Source organism: Crocodylus porosus, unplaced genomic scaffold (assembly GCF_001723895.1).
Source record: "Crocodylus porosus isolate Cpor-Errol unplaced genomic scaffold, CroPor_comp1, whole genome shotgun sequence".
Taxonomy (NCBI): domain Eukaryota; kingdom Metazoa; phylum Chordata; order Crocodylia; family Crocodylidae; genus Crocodylus; species Crocodylus porosus.
Window position 1 is genome coordinate 2,341,313 of NW_017728921.1, and position 18,971 is coordinate 2,360,283.

An 18,971-nucleotide genomic window follows, 5' to 3' on the forward strand; every position below is an offset into this window, starting at 1 on the left:
TCTGCAAAAATCAGACCATGCATCATTCTTTCAGTTATATTTGGGTCCATTTTAAATGCTCTCTGTAATACCGTAATGTCTAAAACCTAATTTCGGAGGGAGTTTTTTTAAAGCTGCGCTGTTGTTTCTTTAATCCCAGATTCTGAAGCACAAAACAGCAATCCCAAAAAATAAGTACTGGGCCACTTGGATCAGGCTGGACATGGCCAGACAGAGTCCTGGCAAGAGCAAAGGTAAACCTCCTCCTCCTCTCTCCCTGGCAGTAAAAGCTTTAACATAATCAAATGCAGCCTTCAGTGGCGGTGGATCTATTATTCACAAGGTGATAAAGGAAGGGAAGGCAACACCTTCACAGGTCTCTGCTCACTCTCCCCAGTGCTGGGTTACCCTGCCCCCCAGCTTTGTCTATGCTAGGAAACTGAACCGTGCTAGGAAACATATAACCTAACATTCAGGTTAAAAAAAACACTACCTTTTTAAACACCATTCAGAGTTGTCTACAACTGGCTAAGTTTCTCATTTGTCCCCAGAGCTGAAAGGGTTTTATAGTGCTGGACTGTAATCACACATTCCAGAGGCACCAGGAGAGACAGTAATTTACCCAGGGTCACCCAAAGCTGGTGGCAGAGGTATGACCATGAGCTTGAGTCCCAGCCTATGGCCTGTTCCCCTAGGCCTCACTGCCTCTGTTAACTGGAACCTCTGTTAACATCTGTTTGTTTAAAATGTCACCTGTGTTACATATTCAGGGGTCATTAGCAGGGGTAGGGAGGCCTTGTCAGCGGCCAGCATCAGGCACAGCTGCAGCAGAGCCAGTGTTTGGGGAAGAGAGCAAGTCCCCGCATGAGACTGGTGTCCATGGCCCCAGTTCTTTGATGCAGCTGCAGGGGTGCAAGTCATGCACAGTTACAGCACTGAGACAGTTTGCACTGGTGTCCGCAGGAGTTAAGATTAAGGAGAAAACAAGACATTAACTCCAAACTGGGAGGCCGCCATCTCCTTTTCTATTTGGTTGTTCTCCAGATCTCTCTAAAGAAAAGGGCCTCGCTGACCGGAACTGAGTAAATCCCCCAGGTGAGACCACCTGCAAACTAGTTTTCCAGGCTGTTTCCTGGTTTAGGCTCCCACCTGGCTTAGGAAAGCAGCTTAAAGAACAGTCCTAATAAGGGTTTGATCCACTCTTTGCTGTCCCTTTTTAGACCATCCTATCCCAAGCATGGTCTAAATAGCCACATGGGAAAGGGGTCTGAATCTTTCAACATGCTTCAATGCTTTCACCGTTCTCACTGTTTAAAGCAATTTATTAAATGGATTACAAAAAACAAGTCTTCCCCTCGCATCAGCAGCTGCCCATGAGACTGAGATCCCAGCTGATGACTTAGTATGGCACCGTGGGGCCTGTGGCCATCACTGTAAATGTCATATGCAAACTATGTCTTCTTTTAATCTACACCTCTGCCCTTGGCCTAGGCACAGCATGTCTTGCTCCAACCCCGACCAAACCCTTCCAAAAAGGGCAGGAAGGGAAACAGCATGAGCACATCATTCTGGGTATGGGAACCAGGGAGATTTTGTGGTGATGTGGTCCCATGCAAGGAAGGGACATGCTTCTGAGTCCCAGGCAAACAGCTAGGAGCTTCTTGCTTCTAAAGCAACTGGCTCCTTCCACCAACGCCAAGTCCTCCTGAGATCAACAGCCCAAAGGGCCATTGTGCTTAACTCCTGCCCCTTTCTACAGCCCACAGAGCACAAGATGGTGATGCAGGCTGCATCATATCTGACTCCTCTCCAGCCTGAATGACTCTCTCATAGCTGGGTCAACTGGGGGTAGCTTTTGGCTCTGGGACAGAGTGGGGCCTGAGTTCACGCTCTACCAGCTACAGTGAGACACCTGACCACTGTGCCATATACTTCATTAAGTCCATCTTTGTCTTTGGGTATAACATTTCACTTCCCCTTCTCAGTTTGCCCACTGGTAGAGCAGAGATGATTGTACGCAGCTGAATTCTTTAACAGAGGATTGCCTTCTTCAAAAAGTAAAGGCCAACAACAGCTAGGTATAATAATTAATATTCTTAACTTCCCTCCAACAGTATATAGGAAACAATATGCATTCTTCTGCTGCGAGAGGAACCCCCATTCATAGACCATATCTGGCTCTCTGGCTTGTGAGTAAGAGGCTTCAAGTAAGTATTTTTATATTGGCATGTTAAGAGAAATGATGGCATCATTATTGGCACAAAGCACTAAGGACTCCAGAGGAATCTGATTGCATGGAGCTTCCCAGATAAAAATCACTTAACATATTCCACGATTTCTCTGTCAATGAGCAGATCCACTATACTGTCTGTGATAGAGGAAAAAAAAGGCATAGCACCTTCACCATCACAGAGAATGCTTTTCTATTATCTACCAGGCTGAATGTACAGTCAGAGCCCTCCTGTGAAAACATCTTACAGTGGAAATATTAAAAGCTGCAGGATACAGAGTGAGCATGTTACCGACTAGTGCCGCATCTTCTCCCAATTACTCTTTGTCAGTTCAGTCTCAAGATTCCTATCTCATTGAAGGACACATTTAGGTCAATTGCAGTTGAAAATGTCCAGCACGGACTTGATAATGATAAGAGTAAGAATCCCGAAGGCATGTCCACCTCGGAACAGCACATGTTCAGATCTGGTAGGGAACTCATATAGAGCGCCCTTTTTGATTCCAACCAGCAAGACGAATGCCACAGTTGGAGGGAGACGAAGAATGAGATTCAATGCTTTCTTAGCCGCCTGCAGTTGCTGTAATGTCACTGCTTCCCCTGATCTCCTGCCCTCCTATGGAACAGATCAGAGAAATAACAGAGTCTCACACACTAACCAGGTAGGAAAGCTACTGCCTGGAAAGTTATTCTGTGACTAAGGAACAGGGAAAAAAACAAGGTGTCTTTCTTCCATCCCATTTCAAATGTAGCCATTGTATTCCAGGATCTGTATGTCCACACAGGAAATCCTTATGCTGTAACTGTAGCACCACAATTATAACACAGTAACTACACCAGTAAATTCCCCAGTTTAGATAATCTTTCACACTGGGACTCACCTCTGAATTTGGGGTTCTTAATCTCAGCATACTGAACCATGATGTAATAAAACTAAGAATGCAATAATGGGAAGTTCACCCCAGTACCACATTGCACAGACTGGTACAGAACCAAAGACATCTATTACTGAAGGGGGAGTAAAATCAGGAAGGCAGCAAAATCTGGGAGACCCTCAATGGACCCATCATGACAGCAACTGCTGACCTACCCAAGTGTCATCTGAAGCAGCAATCTGTTGAGACCATCAGTGTCATGTTTTTGGAGCCATTTACTCTGGAAATTACCAGAGAAGAAGTTCTGTTTTCTACATAGCCCTGTCCAAACTCTGGAGATGGAATTTTAGGGAATTAAAATGTAATTTCCTAGACTGGACTCTGTCTAGGACATTGGGATTAACACCCTTTCTTACATGAAAAATACTGTCAGATCGTTACATAAACCCAGGTAATCATGACTTTCCAAAGACAACATCTAAGAACAGCACAGCAAGCTCCATCATCACATGGGGCACTGGATCCCCCCAGATTCAGTAAAAAGCCCACGCAGTGATTTCCAGAAACCAGCCCCTTCAGCAGTCTGGTGTTCTCCTTGGAGACTCCCCTCCCACTACAGTCTTAGCCAGGCCTCCCTCTTCTTAGGTTCTGGACTCCAACAAGGCTACTTTCTCCAGCAGAAGGCATTCAGAAAAGTCAAAAAAGCAGCACACCTTGAGGCATCCCTGAGGATGAAAAATAGCAAGCTTCAAAGGCCAAAAAGGTATAGATAAGCAGAATGTCAGCACATGTGATGCCAGGGAAAAGATATGGTGGGGGGAAAAAAGCAGCAGCAATCAGCCACAAAGAGTAAGGCTAATCATAAGAGATTCCCCTAAAGAATGCATGGGACTCAGGGGACCAAGGAGTGAGGAGGACAGCTGAAGCTAATGCAGAGGCTGCAGAGAAGTTAAATACTTTGCTTCAGTATTCACCAAGGAGGACTGTGGGAAAATGCTTCCTCAAAGGGGGCTCTTATGGGAAATCAAGACATCACTAGCAGAAGGAGAACTCTCCCAGGAAGAAGAGAGGATACAGCACCTTAAGGACCTCAACAGTTCCAAAGGAAATATGAAAAAGTCAAGGCACCCAAACTCTTGAGACCATTTAACCTCCTGACTCTTCTACACAGAGCCCCTGCTCCTTAGGTTGGTACTGCTTATATCTCCTGAACCCCAGGAGATGCAACAAGCACACGCCAGGGAGTTTCATTTGAGTACTGGAGACATGACCACAGAGTATATATAACCAAAAGCAAGATAAGGAAGCATTAGAAGTCACACAACTCAGTGAAAACAGCCAACACAGCTCCTCTGAAGAGGAAATGCTGTCTCTGCTCTGGTCTGTTAAAATTCTTTGAGAAAAATACCAAATGTGGTGACTAAGTGGATACAAGACATGACTTTTGAACAGCATTTGGTGGCTCCTTCACAGCAAATTACTTAGGAGATAAGTTCCTGCCATGAATTAAAAAACAGCTTGTGACAAAGATGCATAAACGTCTGCTTCTTAAAGGGGGACAAAGTGTACCTAGGTACCAGGGAGCCAAGGTATAACACCAGTGCATGTGGACATACTAATGACGTGAAGTTGGAGGCTCCAGCCTGCGGATGAACTCCACTTTTGCCAGAGACCATTTAGAAGCATAAAACATATATGTCTGTCCAAGCCAGTGAGGGTGGATCAAGATCCTCACACGTGAGGGTTGGTAGTGTTACTGGAACATACTGGGTACCTGTTTTTGATCACACCTCCCTCTCGTGGCTGATGCTTTGTTACCTCAAGCAGCAGTGGTCTGCACTTTGGGTGTGGAAGTTCCTAGGCTCTATCTCTTGTATGCCTCATGCCCAGCCCTACAAAAGCAAATTCATATGGATATGATCCACAACCTGGGAATAAAAGTCAAGCTTCCAACAGGTTACTGAGAACTAGGGAGAGCTGGATTAAAGAAGGGATTTGAACACTTACTAAAACATACTTGATTGTCCTTTGTTGCTAAAGGAACAGGAGCCTTCCTTACACATAAACCCATTCTCACTCCTCAGGCCTAGAGGCTATAGAGGAAGAGACTGTCTCACTGGACCTGCCATGTAAAAGCTTAGTGTGCTTTGGCTGTGAATGAACTCCCTTCCACAGCACCCAGGGACAGGAACATCTCCCTGCTTCCAGTGCTTGGCTCAGCACACACTCCAGCTCAACCTTACAAACTGCCCTGCTCCTGGCCCTGGCCCCTCGTGCCTGCCAGGTGTGAGCTGTCATGATGTAACCCTAAGGCAGATGAAAAGGTGCCCTGACCTTAGAGCACATTCTCATTAGCCAGCGCACCCTTTCTCTCCTTAGGGCACTTCAGAAACTTGCTTTTTACATCTCAGTGTTTCTACAGGCAGCAGCTCTTCAAAGATTGCTGCTGCTTCTCCACTCACCTGCAGCATCCATCTTTTATCCTGACTGCTCCAACAATTCTTGCCCTTGTGACTTGTTTTTCATGGTGACCTTTTCCCCTCCAGGGCTTCTATGTTCTTTAAAGTTCAAACCACTGAAAACTGTGGGGGCGGGGGAGTGAGTGTGGAGGCAAGCCAGGGCCTTAGGAGTTTCTGACTCACCAGCTCTTCAGGGGGTTTCAAGATGTCACCCCCCTCTCATCCTTTCTAGTCTATTGCCCCAAAGTTCCCTATTTTTAACCCTTTCCCCACAGCCACACTGGTCACTCTGCAAGACCCCGTGTTCTTCTGCCAGCAGGCATCTAAGGATTCTGGATCTGCCATACAATTCTCAGTTCAAGTCACTGTAGTGCTCCTGAAAAGAGCTGGCCCCACAGCCCATGGGATATCAAAGTACTCACTGTATCCAGAAACCAGATACAACAGGTGCAGTGATGTCCAAGCTTCTCCATGCTGCCTCAATCCTAGCTGAGAATCACCACTTCCAGAGCAGGGAAGTGTTTAACCACTGTGCCCCATCAATCCAATGATTTAATCTAGTGAGACTGCTGCCACAGGGCTTAATTGGTGCCAACTGTTTTTCTTATATGCTGTTGATGCCTCTTCAGTAGGAACAGGAGGCGAGACACATTTCACAAGGGTCACCAGACTACTGTTGGTCATTACAGAGCTGACACGGCAGAGGCTGAGAAGGGAAAGGCTCCATGTCTCATGATCAATCTCCTGAGCCATCCAGTCTCCACACTTAAGTTGCTCTGAAATGTATTGATCTCATGCATCTTACTGATCCTGAACCCCTGCCTCTTCAGCAGGAAGAAACTCTTTCCTACACTGTGTCCAAAAGGACTGCAACACACTTTCCAGGGGATACAAAGGCCAACAGTTTTGTCCTTAGCTCTTTGAAAAGGCAATTCTAGGGGCTAATTCACTCCTTCCTGTAGGACAAGACTGCAGAAGGGGAAAGCTACTCAGCGCAAGGCACAGTAAACTTCAGGAGTTCCTGACTCACCAACTTTTCAGAGGAGGGGTTTGATGACCCACAAAGAACCCATGAAATGTGACCCTCCATCCACACTAATGTGCTGAGATCTGCAGGAAAATCCCTTTGAACCTCAGACTGTCTCCACAGCATCAGCTCTGGCAGCACCATTCACTCAAGTGCAATGCTCAAGACCAGAGCAGACCCTCTCTGAACTGTTATGCTGCACTGGGTGGCCATTCTCCTTTCTGTTGCTGGCCACTCTCTCCAAAACCTCTGCAGTTTGCAAACACAGTTTTCACAGTGATGTGCACTGGGTGTTTACAGTGGGGGAAAATGGTTAGATGATGATACTTTAGCTCCTCTGCACTTCTGGATACACCACTCTGATTCAGCTAATACTTCGGCTCCTTGTAGCCCTTATGAGCCCCAAATCATCAGGATGACGTGGCCCTGTGGCCCTTTCAATGAGAAAAAGAGCTGACAGGCCAGACTAGAACTCAGGCTGTAACACCTGCTCCAAGCTCATGACTGCACAGATACCTGATGCTTTCCCACTTTAGTAACTTGCATCCATCTCTGTCATGGTCCATTTTCAGCTACTGTTTTTCAGTTATTTTCACTTTCCTGATTCTAAGAACTGAAAGTCAGTCCCCAGTTTGGGAGAAGTCAAACCAGAGATTAGGAAAGAAAAAGGAGCCAGATCTAGTGGCTGATAGAAATGCATTCTGTTGATGAAAAGCGCTATAAAAGGGCTAAAAATCTAACTCACCAGAGCACATTTGCAATGCAGATGTTTCTGGAGGATAAGGGAATATGCCAAACATGACACTAAATCCACAAATGTTTGGCAGATCATCTAAATATAAACATTACTGAAACCAAGAAATAAATAAATCTGAAATTATTTTTCTGGGATCCTTTTGCTGAAGGAATGCTCAATAAATATCATCCAAGGAAGGTTGGCGCTTCAGTGAAATGACTGGGTCTCACATCCTCCCCACCCCCCAATACTGAAATAATTCATTAGGTTCTCTACAGTTCTCCACTTTAATTTACAATCTGCTTTTCAGAAGCTAAAGCAGCGACTAGCCTAAGGTGCCAGCATCCATTCTGAATATGCACTCGAAGGATTCACTCACCAATTAACATTGATTCTTTCTGGTACTCTTTGCTGAGGTGACAATGCTGGGTCACACAGGACACGTATCTCTCCAGAACATACCAGCACATTTCATAGTAGAAAGGATAACGGAATTTGGCATGCACCTGAAAGCAAGATTGAGACTGTCAATCCATGTGGAAGGGAGAGAAGTTCGCAGCATAAGGGCCAGTCATCATTCTCATCATGTTATCAAGAGCACAAACAGTATGCAGGAGGGGGAGGGGGAAGAGGGTGGGAGCCGAGTGAGATGTATGCCTTCAGCATACGAAATGAGGAGACTGCCTGCCTGCCTGCCTGCCATGATAGCATCGTTTCTTGGTTCACTAAATTGTACACTCTTGGGGTGATGGGAGAGGAGGGGGTTTGTGTTCTTGCGAAATCATGAAACTGATGGATGGCCCCCAGAGGTATTATTCACCTACTGTATAAACATAGGGTGGTCACATACAGATGTTAGTCACTAAAATTCAAGTTAAAATAAAGGTGGGCTCTTTTGACTTCCTAAATATTATTCCATGATTTGTCAAAACGGCAGCATTACCTACAGAGAGCCAAGCAGGAAACACAATCCTTGTCAACTGTGGTCTTTACAGTACAACAATTTGATTAAAGAATGGAACACACACAAAGTCGTGATGATTGGTACGTAACATTCAAACATTAAATAAAAAAACCTCCACATATCTTCTACACTGCAATATATTGGTAACCAATTAACATTTGCCCTGCACAGAACAGAAAAGTGGGATTCAACCAAAAGATCCTTCCAGGATAACCCCTTCCCTTACATCTCAGACCTTTTGTTCTCACGCTGGAAGCTGTTTCTTTAGTGCTATGTATTTGTGATACTACTTCACATTTAAAAGGAAAAGAAACTGCTATCTTCCCCCACCTGATTGTTAAAGTCTGGGAGGTCCCTGTGCTAAGGAATAAACTGGGGAGTCCTGAATTGGGGAGTAGGCATGTACCTAGGCAGATGTTTTTAAAAAATGGATGCCATTCACAGGTACTTACACTGAACAGCTCTGCCTCCTTGCAGGCGCAGAATGTGCATTATGTGGACTTGAGAAAACCTTGCATGCATTCATTGCCCCAGGATGACAGGCATGTTCTGTGCAGTTTAACTCTCAGCTAACCAACAGGTCTAGCACACATGTCCGCTCACCTTTAACAAAACGTGGATTTCACCAGAAAAGATCGTTGTCTCAGGCAGCCCATTTTTTAAAAATACGAATCTAAAAAGATTGACTAAATCCAGCAGCTGGAAACTCAAAATGAAAGCTGGCTGAAGGGAACAGGTTTTTACACACCTGTCTGGAGCTCTGAACATCCACTTGCAGGATTTAGATACCTTGTTAGAGTAGCCACATTTGAAAATTATGCCCAGCACGGAAACAAAAATAGCCTTGCATTTGCTCCCAGGATGGGGGAGACAGAAACACTCTCCACAGAGAAATAAAATGTAATTAAAGACAGATAAACTGGGCTGCCCCACCCATTGCACAGCAAGGTGGATAAATAATCCAAAGTAAATCCAGGAGCTGACACCTCATAAACTTAGCACAAATACAGATGGCAACTCTGAACCAGATGCTGTCACATGCTACTGAGTGATGTACCCAGTACTGCTCCATCATCCCAAACATCCCTCTACGGCATGCGGTATAAAGCAATGCACTTAAACAAAACAAAACACAACACAACACAACCTAAATGTAAGAGCAACATTCATCCCCAGGGTGATGCTATATTGGAGAATCCTTTTTCCTTTTGGCTTGGTTACATGTCAGAAAGAAAAGATCAAGTCACTTATCACTATTACAGAACACAGGGGAAATTAGCCATGCTAAAATATATGCTAATAAAGGAACTCAAATTTTTCCAAGAGAGCACTGCAGGAAACAAAATTTGCAAAGAATTGACTTACAAACAGGAAGCCGCCTTCCACCCCTCAGCCTTCAAAAGGTTTTCAGCCACATGCCTGGGAATATTAAAGACATCATTGCTCAACATTTGTTGACAGATTCTGAGCTTTACCAAATTTAGTTGTTACCAATGTTAATTCAATGTGAAAGACAAGGCAGTAATGCATGCAGTGCTCCCATTATGTATATCAATCTTTAATATTCAATTTGAGTTCCTAATTGCCTCGCTAGCTATGTTCCAACCCACAGCAAACCCCTCCATGCCTCTGTAACTCACTATGTGCCTGAGAAGACTCTGCTTTTACAAACCCTCAGATGTAAAAGCCATCGTATGTACATACTGTGCAAAGATCTACAGTGCCTTTTTGCTACCCAGTTCAGTCTAAGGTTGACAGTGGCTTAAGAATTTCTTTAATGCGCTTGATATACATGTAAAAAGGAGTACATCAGTTATGATGCTCCAAGATAGTTATTAGTTCTAATGGACATGAACTGTCTGACATATATGCCCATATTTTGTTTCATTGTATATCCACAGGTCAAATGAACTTTTATTTGAAAAAAATAATAATTCTAGAGCCAAAAATTATTTTGACAAATTTGAAGTTTAATAGATATCTTGTATATGCTCTGTCAGAAGATGACACCCCACACCAACAAGGAGAGATAGTTGATCATTTAATAGGCATTTTCCAGCTCTAACTTCTATGATTAATAATTTACAGTCCACTGAATGCATTTTTTTTAATTATTCCTGTATAGCAAGAAAAATCCTCTCTGGAGTATGATCCTTTCTAGAGTTCAAAGTGAAATCATTTGAAAGACTTATACAAAAAAAGTACATATAAGACACAATCTTCTCTAGAAATATTAATCTCCTACACTATGTCCATAAAAAAAATCATTATAAATGCTTCTTGCATTTCATCACTGTAATCACAGTATTTTTTTAAAAATGCTTTTCATTAAATTGAATGAAAAAATTTAAATTGATCAATTTTAAATTTAAACTTTACGTTCCAGAAAATAGAATCAGTAGCAAACACCACCATCTGTGAGTGACCACCTTACGTATATATTTTGAATGCTTTTGTCTTCGAACATGTTCAAATACATTAACAGAGCTAAATTTAGATGGACTGAAAATACTTTGACGTTTCTTCTTTGGTGATACTGGAGCCATTAACACTTCCATGCCAAAATGATGACTGCATGGCAGCCTGCTTTGCTGTTACCCAAACTGGTCTAGCAGATAGCTAAACAGCTTGCCCTGTTTGACTGGCTGTTAATTGGCCTCTAGGAAAACCAGACTGGAAAATGAAAATCTCTGCAAACTGTAAGGCTAGCGAATATTTGTTTACCTCAACTGCACGTTAGGAGCTGTTTTCAACAATAGACATGTTTTTTATTACTCCTTAAAAAACTATTTTTAATGGCTATAACCCTCTTAAAAGTCTCCCAGGGATAAGAGAAATTAAGCTAGAATAAGCATGACAAGTGTATAAATTAGACAATTTTATCGGGCTCTAAATCAGCATTACTGTTTCAACCATGTATTACTCTCGTCTTAGCAGCTAAGACAATAACAACTGCACCTAGCATAAAAATGGTTTTGAATACTAGCAATCAAAGATGATTAAGCATTATACAGCAGGTTTAAACACAGTGAAACCTCCATAAAATTGCTCTGTGCAAAATCAGGAGGGGAAAACACACCCATATTACACTTTGATTTGAGTGTGGCAATTACTTTGTGAATCACGTCATGTAATTTACTCCTGTGCTATACACAATGAAAAGATCGATACTCACAAGAAAGCCATCTGCAGTGTATTCACTGGCAAATTCATGTTAAAGTACACTGCACATGATCTACTCAGTTAAGATTATTGGAATAAAGAAGAAATTACAATATTTGATCCACAAAACAAATGGAATAGTACACCCCAGCACTCCTTTCATTTTGAACACATTTACTCCTTAGAGATTCTCTTTTGACATTTTCAGCATTTTTATTACTGTTTTACAAAAAGAAAAAAAAGGGCTGACTTCTCCTGTCTTTACTAAATTTATATTTTCTTTGCCATGTACAACAGATCTGTTTTGAGCGCAGGGCCCATAAACACCTTTGTGATCACAGGACTGCTTGTAAGCACCGGACTGCATATACAGCTTTGTTATTGTAGGGTTGATCACGGGTGCTGAACTGCATACAGTGCACTGCTACCACACAACTGCATGTGAACGAGACACATCTGTCATACCAGGGTTGCCTGAGTTCTGAACTGCTAGCATATATTTATTGTAAGCACTAGAGTATTTAATGGGAGAAAGTGACTGAGTATATCACAGTGTTCACACAAATGATCTAAAACAAAACCCACAACGGTATAGGTCAATGTGTGGGTCTTGGAACATAAAGTATCCCTTTCTAAATAATGATTTACAGACAATTTTTCAAGACACCACCATCATGCCAGTATCCAACTCCCAGTGACTGTCAGTGGGAGATACAGTGATTTTGTTTTTCCAAATGCTCATCACCAGTACTCCACTACAGGGGAAATTCTCTGTGTCATCAGGAGCAGCCAGGCACCCAGCATCCAATGAAGGGGCTGGGGATTTGGTATCTGACCACCTTAGTGACTTGGAGAATATACTCCTTAGTGGACAGCTGACAAACATTTGTAAAGTCAAGCTCACCCTGACAGCCATGGACAGGGCCTGACCTGCAGAGATGCAGGGCACTAAGCTCTGGCTGCTCAATTCCTATGAAAACAGGGCTCTGACTCATTTATTAGTGCAGAAATGCTATCAGTCTCCTGTCCGTCTTCTCCATGGTCACATCTACATGATTCATTCATTTTGTTTCCAGCGTCCATCTTTTCTCCATCTCCTCTCCACCAGTGCTGACAAGTTTACTGACCTCCTCATCGTTTTCTCCCCTCCTGCACACATCTAGGCCCCACCATATGTTGTCAGTCCTTCCTATACAAGTACTCTATCTAACATCCCTCCTTTCTGCTCCATCCCAAAGCCATTCACCTCTGGCCTGGACTACTACAGCCTCCTCTTCCTTGGCTTCCCTTCAGCATCTTACCTCCCCTCAGTCTATTATAAACCCTGTAGCTCCCCCTCTTGCTCTTCTGATCACATCGCTACCCAACTTAAATCTTTTTGTCTTTTCATATAAGGTTCATGCTTCTGGTGCTCACATGAAGGCCCACACCAAACTCCATTCTTTCTATCCTTCCAATTTCAACTTCAGTTTTCCAGACTGCCCCCTGTCCTTGGACTTCCCTCCTCTTTCCCACATGGCAAACAGCTCACTTTGTTTAGATCACTCCAGGAAAGTGATTTCCACAGTGAAGCGATCAGTCTCTGTAACCCCGAGAAAGTAGTGGGGCAGCCCCCTGGTGGCACAACGTGGGCAGTCTGGAGGCTGTCTTGGAAAGAGGCTATTTTTGCATATGAGCCCAGGGTGTAGTGGCTGTAAGCAGTGCTCACATATCAGCACGTTGGTTTCTCTCTGCTGGATGGGTCTGATTTAAACAGAAAACCCACAGGGGCAAGGATCACTCCCTCTTCACACCCAGAATAGCAATGAGAACACTCTTGATGCACAACAGTATTAATCAAGCCTTGTCTACACTGGAAAGCACTATTACTAGTTATATTAATATAACCCCCGTAAGTAACTGCTTATTCCAGATTAGCTTCCATTTGTTTCCAGATGATATAAGCTAACCTGAAAAGGCCACTCTTTTGCCAGGGTCAGAATATCCACAGAGAGGATTATAAACTTGTACTGATAATTTCACACCTCGGCTTATATCAGTTGGTGCCAGCCTTTCAAATGGTCCAGCCTCCGGTGGAAAACCCTGTATGAACTTCCGTAAGTGGGTGGAAGCATATTTCTCTTAAATTGCTGCGGTAGGCTATCAAATAAGCAGTATGAGATGATTAACACTGGCTGACACTCTGAGATCCTTTGGCATTTTATCTAGCTGCAAGGGACAAGAATCTTAACCAAAGGCCCAGTTCTCTCCCTGGGAGTGCAGAACTGCCTATTCACTTACTCCATAACCCCAACACTCTCCACGTTGTGGCTAGGTGATCAATGCAGAGTGCAGACTAATCTCTCCTCTCCTTTTATCCCTGCGATTTCCTCTCCCCCACTGCGCAGCCACTGTGGAGGAAAGCTCTGAAGAGCAGAGGGGATGAATAACGTTTTGTGAGCGTGTTGTGCATGGCTGTGGCCCTGTCTGACACAGGATACTGGGCAAGATGGACCTCTGGTCTGACCCAATACGTGGCTGGCAATTCTTATGTCCTTATGGTTTCCCCAGTTCCACTCTGGACAGTGGAACCCACTAGTTGTATTGGTTTCTCTGGGGCCCACACATGGTCAAGAAACTTCTGGTCCTGAGTGTTGGCAAAAAGGTCCTTAAAGAGCAGTTTGTTTGCATGCAGAAGAGGAGTTTCCTCTATGAGAGGTCAAGGGAGACATGCATTCAAACAGCAGTCCCTTCTCAGAAGGGACTGATCAGTGGAAAGGGGAGGGGAGGGGGCAAAATCCCACCAAAAACAACAGGCACCATCTGCCATTTACCTTATTCCAACCAGTCTTACAGGGAGTTCCCTTCAGTTCTTGTTTCTCAGGAAGGGACATGGAAAAGCACTGCTGCACAGGACACAGGCACAAAGAACTGCACAGTGAAAAAGAGAATCAAGCATCCTTACCCTTGTTCTGTCCTCAATGTCATAGATGCGAAGCTGCATGGGAACATTAAAGCTATGCAGGATATTTCCACCAAACACCAGAGAATCTACTGGAGTATAAACTGCATGTATCCACCCTAGGGAGGGAAAGCAAAGAACTGAGAATGCCTCATGCTATGTCGGATCACAAAACACTACAATCAAATTGTCACAACCCTCCAGGAGGAAGGAAAATATCACTGTCCCCATTCTACAGCTGGAAAAACTGAGACAATTACAAGGTTAAAAATAACCTCAAGGTCACATATCAAAACTGTCGTATCAGCAGGAAGGGGGAGGGACAAAGAGATTAATAACATCCACAGAACAGTTATACTATGGGCAGAGGCTACGTAAACTCTATCAGTGTGACTCAACCATGCTCCACAGATGGGAAGGAAATTCAGTCTCTTGGCCTCTCCTTATCCACCAGAGCAAGGGCGCAACTCAGGTGAGGAGTGGTGGCAGGTGCATGGGGTAGCAGTGGACTGATATGCGTCACACTTGTTTTCCACAGGCCCTACAGCCGCCAGCAGCGGATAATGATTTCAGGTTGCTGCCCAGTGTTATCTAGAGGTGAGAGCTTTGTGCCCCATTCTCAAGGCAAGTGAAATGCACGCCCTGACTTCATGGATTCAATGTTTCTCTAACTGCAGCTGATGAGACTGCTAGTGGCCTGATCCTGCAAGGGACCGAGTTCCCTGCAGGGACTCCAAGGGGAGGCGAGGATGCTTAGTATCCAAAGAGACAGCACGCAGCAGTTCAGGCAGTGAGACCCCCCCCCGCAAGTTCCTTCCTCTGCAATATCAGCTTGACATGGCACCCACTGAAGCCCAGGCTACACAGGACCGTGGGCTCTGCTCTCCACTGTGATAAAGGAACTCATCCTGCTGATGATCAGAGACCCATGGAGGCAGCAACATGACATTTTTCTTTTCTTGATAATAAGCATTTCCACCATTGTGAAGCCCAGCCATGCAAAGGGCTGCCAGTGTCTTCCTAGCTACACAGTTTCTATTAAGTCTGCATTCATGTCAGGACCAGTGAGGCAGCAGGAAAATGCCACTCAGCCTCAAGGTCTCTCCTACTCACAGGTATAAAAGCCTTTCTTTTACCAGTGCCTACAAACCATGCAAACCTCCTGCTTCAAGCAAAGAAAGTCTCTGAGCCACTGACTATGGCAGAGAACTGCTCATGGTGCTTCCACTGAAAAGCATTTGCGAGGAGAGAGGGAGAGAAAATGAAATAAAAAAAAATAGCAAGTTAAAATACTCTTGTGAAGAACACAAAGCCCTCACTCCTGGTACATTTTTGTGCCTTTACAAATCTAATTCCACAAGATGAATGTAATAAAGAGAAAATTACAGGCACCCAATGGTTCTGGCAGCTCTGGATATTACAGCATCTTTCCTACAATAGTCATTTTAATTTCAGTCGCTGAGTTACTCATGACCAACGAGCATGTTTATCACCTCTAAAGCAAACTGGCTTCCTTCCTTTCTCACAGGGGAAGATTCTGCAAGAAACGGATTCCTTAGTTTGGGGCACGTGTGTCTGAAGAAGCACTGAAAAAACTGGGTGACCCTGCAATCCAAGCAACAGACTGGGATACCACCTTGAATTTTAATGACAGCAACTGGCTATAGGAGATTTTGACACTGGCAGTGGCATTTGGGTGAATACATGCAACACTATAAAGCCACTTTGCAAGCAGATGAGTGCAGTGCATCACGTAAAATACATCAGAGAAACACCCAGATGTACTTTAAAAAAAGGGTGTAAAAGTAAATAATCTTCTTTGCCCTGATCTACATGGAAGCGAGGGATATCCTAACCCAAGCCATGGAGTCTGGGGTTACTGCTCTCATCAGATAATCAACGACCTGTGATAGGAGAATAGGCACCTTCCTAAAGCTGACATGCTGGGTTGAATAAGGTTGTTTGTATCTGGCAATTTAGGGTGAACTGGCTGGGTGGCTGTGGTATAATCTGCCCCATTTTACAGTCTGGGAAAACTGAGGCTCAAAGAAGTAGAAAGATCTGCCCAGTCACAGAGCAAAGCAGTAGCAGACATGGGACTCTTGGATCCTAGTCCACCCTCTCAGTTCCCTGCCATACCCAGCAGTGAGGCCTCCTCATCGCAGAGAACATCCTACTTCAAGGGATGTAAATACTGGAGACAATTGTGGTAATGAGGGATTTTAGAGAGCTGTCAATCTTCTTTTAAATTTGTTGTCAGAGACTTATGGCTCTAATGTAGAAATTCACTGAGCTGAAACTTGGCTCCACATTCAGCAGCCCAGAGGGTGCTGAGCTTCTGGCTCTCAAATTTTATAAGGAGTATAGAAATATTCCATTTTAATTAAAGGAGTACAAAAACACAAGAGTTCTCCCATTTTTGATGCAACCATATACTGCACCTTGCAAGGCGCCTGGCTCACCTAAATTATATCTCCTCAGGGAGAAACCTACAGTGGAGAACCACTAATTGCATTATTACTCCCCTATAGTCTCATCATATCTCATTTGACCTCTTATCCTCAGCCCCAATAGATGTTAAAGGCCCTTATATTAATGATCCCCAAACTCACTAGGCAGTTGCCCCTAACATAATTAAGTGACAGCTCCAGACAGGTGACTACTGACTGTTAGGTCAATGCTCCAGTGAACAGTGCCCCAGGCACAACAAATCCTTAAAAGAAACATTACTGACAAGGGAGTAAACAGTGTTTATTTTCAAGTCAGTCGTAGGAAAAAGTCAGGAAAATGTGAACTGGTAAGTAGCTCCCCAAATTCTCAGAGACAGCATCTGCTTTTGTGAGTAAGTTACCTGTCTTATTAACAACATTTGGGCCTGTAGTCACCAAAAGCAAAACTGGTCCTGCTAAAGGTCTTCTACATATAGCTGGGCTGAAGATGCTAAGGCCAGGTTTAAAATCAGCTTTTTTACAATACCCCCATTTTTCCCTAAAAAGCAAGAAATGGCTGGAGTGCTGGTAACAAGCTTGAAACCACACAGCACTGAAACCCATCACAGCTAGAAAAAAAGTCACAAGGCAGGCGACACTGGGGAAAGTCTGCTGGTAAAATACAACAGAGCTGTCAACCTGTAGGGCCGCAGAGCAGCAACCAGGGTCCATGCTCCCCCCAGGACTCCCTCTGGGCTCTACAGCAGTGCGAACACATCAAGGAACTACACACTGATAGAAACTGCGTTCATGGAAATCTGTCCCTCCTCCTGCAGCCAGCTGGCTCCCCTGGCTAAAAGGAGGGGAATAACGCCATGGCCATGTTCCCCTTTTGACCCTCTTAGCTCTTTTCCTACACCTCACGCTCATAAGGAGGAAGAAGAGACTAACTATACTCTCCTCCCACTGGACTCCAGCCAGCCCCGGCGGAGGAAGCAGAAAAGGGAAATGTGTCCTCCTCTTTCACACATACCAAGAGAATGGCCCAACCTGACCCCAATGCAGGGCAGCATCTCTCAAATGTACTGCATCCTACACTAGTTCAGGCCTGCTTCAGCAATGCCATTATGGAGCTGAAAACAGGATGGAGAGGCAGCTGTGAAGAAATATGTACAAGGGAGAAGAGAAGTTTACCTAGTAAAGATGGAGAACAGACAAGTACTAAGATACAGGAAGAATGGTCCAGGTGGGTAGCACTCCTACACTAACACCGATCAGCATGTGTACAGGGGAGATAGCGAAGGTCCACGCTGTGAAAGTAGAAGGAATCAGGGGGACAATACCAAGAGCCAAGCTGTAAACAGGAAACTCTTTTTACAATGCCTAACTCTAGTAATCTGGGGAAATGAGCTCAGAAAACATGCACGCTCAGCAGATACGTTTGATTCATTCTACAGCTCAGATACCAGCAGGGCTCTGAGACCATTGTGAAGATGCATGTTCTGGGTAACAGTTTGTCAACGAGCACCTGAAGCAGCTTTCTGAGCATCCAAACTCCGATGTGCATCACCCACACAAGGTAGAGTTTAAACAGGAGGACAGTCTTCCTGAGCAGGAGAACATCATAAAGCTGCAAACATGTAACAGGGGCAAAATATGAAGGCAGTGGGGTGGCCTTATCATCTGGTGCCACAAGCCCCTACATTTCTCTTTGCCCTCCCAGGATGTGTGTGTCACCAACATGTTCTGCTGGGTGGACACAGGTGACCCTGACCCTGCACAAGAGACAGAATATCAGAACTGCGCGTGTGTTTGAGCCTGCTGACTTCTAATGGCTAGATATGGCTAGGCAAGCTGCAGCACAGGCAGCTCTGAAGTGTGTGCTTAATCAATTCTCTCCTTAGTGGCTGCAGTTTCCTGAGGACAAAAGCTCTGGTACTACTTCACAAGCATGCATGTTGCTTGGGTTACTGCTACTTATGAGATATTATCTGCCCCTCTGTAACAATCATATAAAAGGAGAGCACACCAAAAAACTTAGCAAAATCCATTTTATCTGTGATGCTACAATAGCATGGAACTAATATGAGAATAAAGGGATTAAGGGCTGAAAAATCAAAATATGGGGAGTAAGTTATAGCTTGGTTTCTGCTGAAAGTTACAAATAAA

The 18,971-nt window shown here is 44.2% G+C and overlaps 1 protein-coding gene across 12 annotated transcripts in view; it reads right to left on the minus strand.

The window, feature by feature from the left end:
* Positions 1-18,971, minus strand: part of KDM2B (lysine demethylase 2B) — a 131,155-nt gene that overhangs the window by 57,822 nt on the left and 54,362 nt on the right. For all 12 annotated transcript variants that reach the window (XM_019538709.1, XM_019538717.1, XM_019538715.1 and 9 more), the window contains 2 exons: positions 14,377-14,492; positions 7,686-7,812 (listed from right to left, as the gene is read on the minus strand). In XM_019538709.1, coding sequence (XP_019394254.1) covers positions 7,686-7,812; positions 14,377-14,492 — 243 coding nt within the window. The remainder of the gene's footprint in view (positions 1-7,685; positions 7,813-14,376; positions 14,493-18,971) is intronic.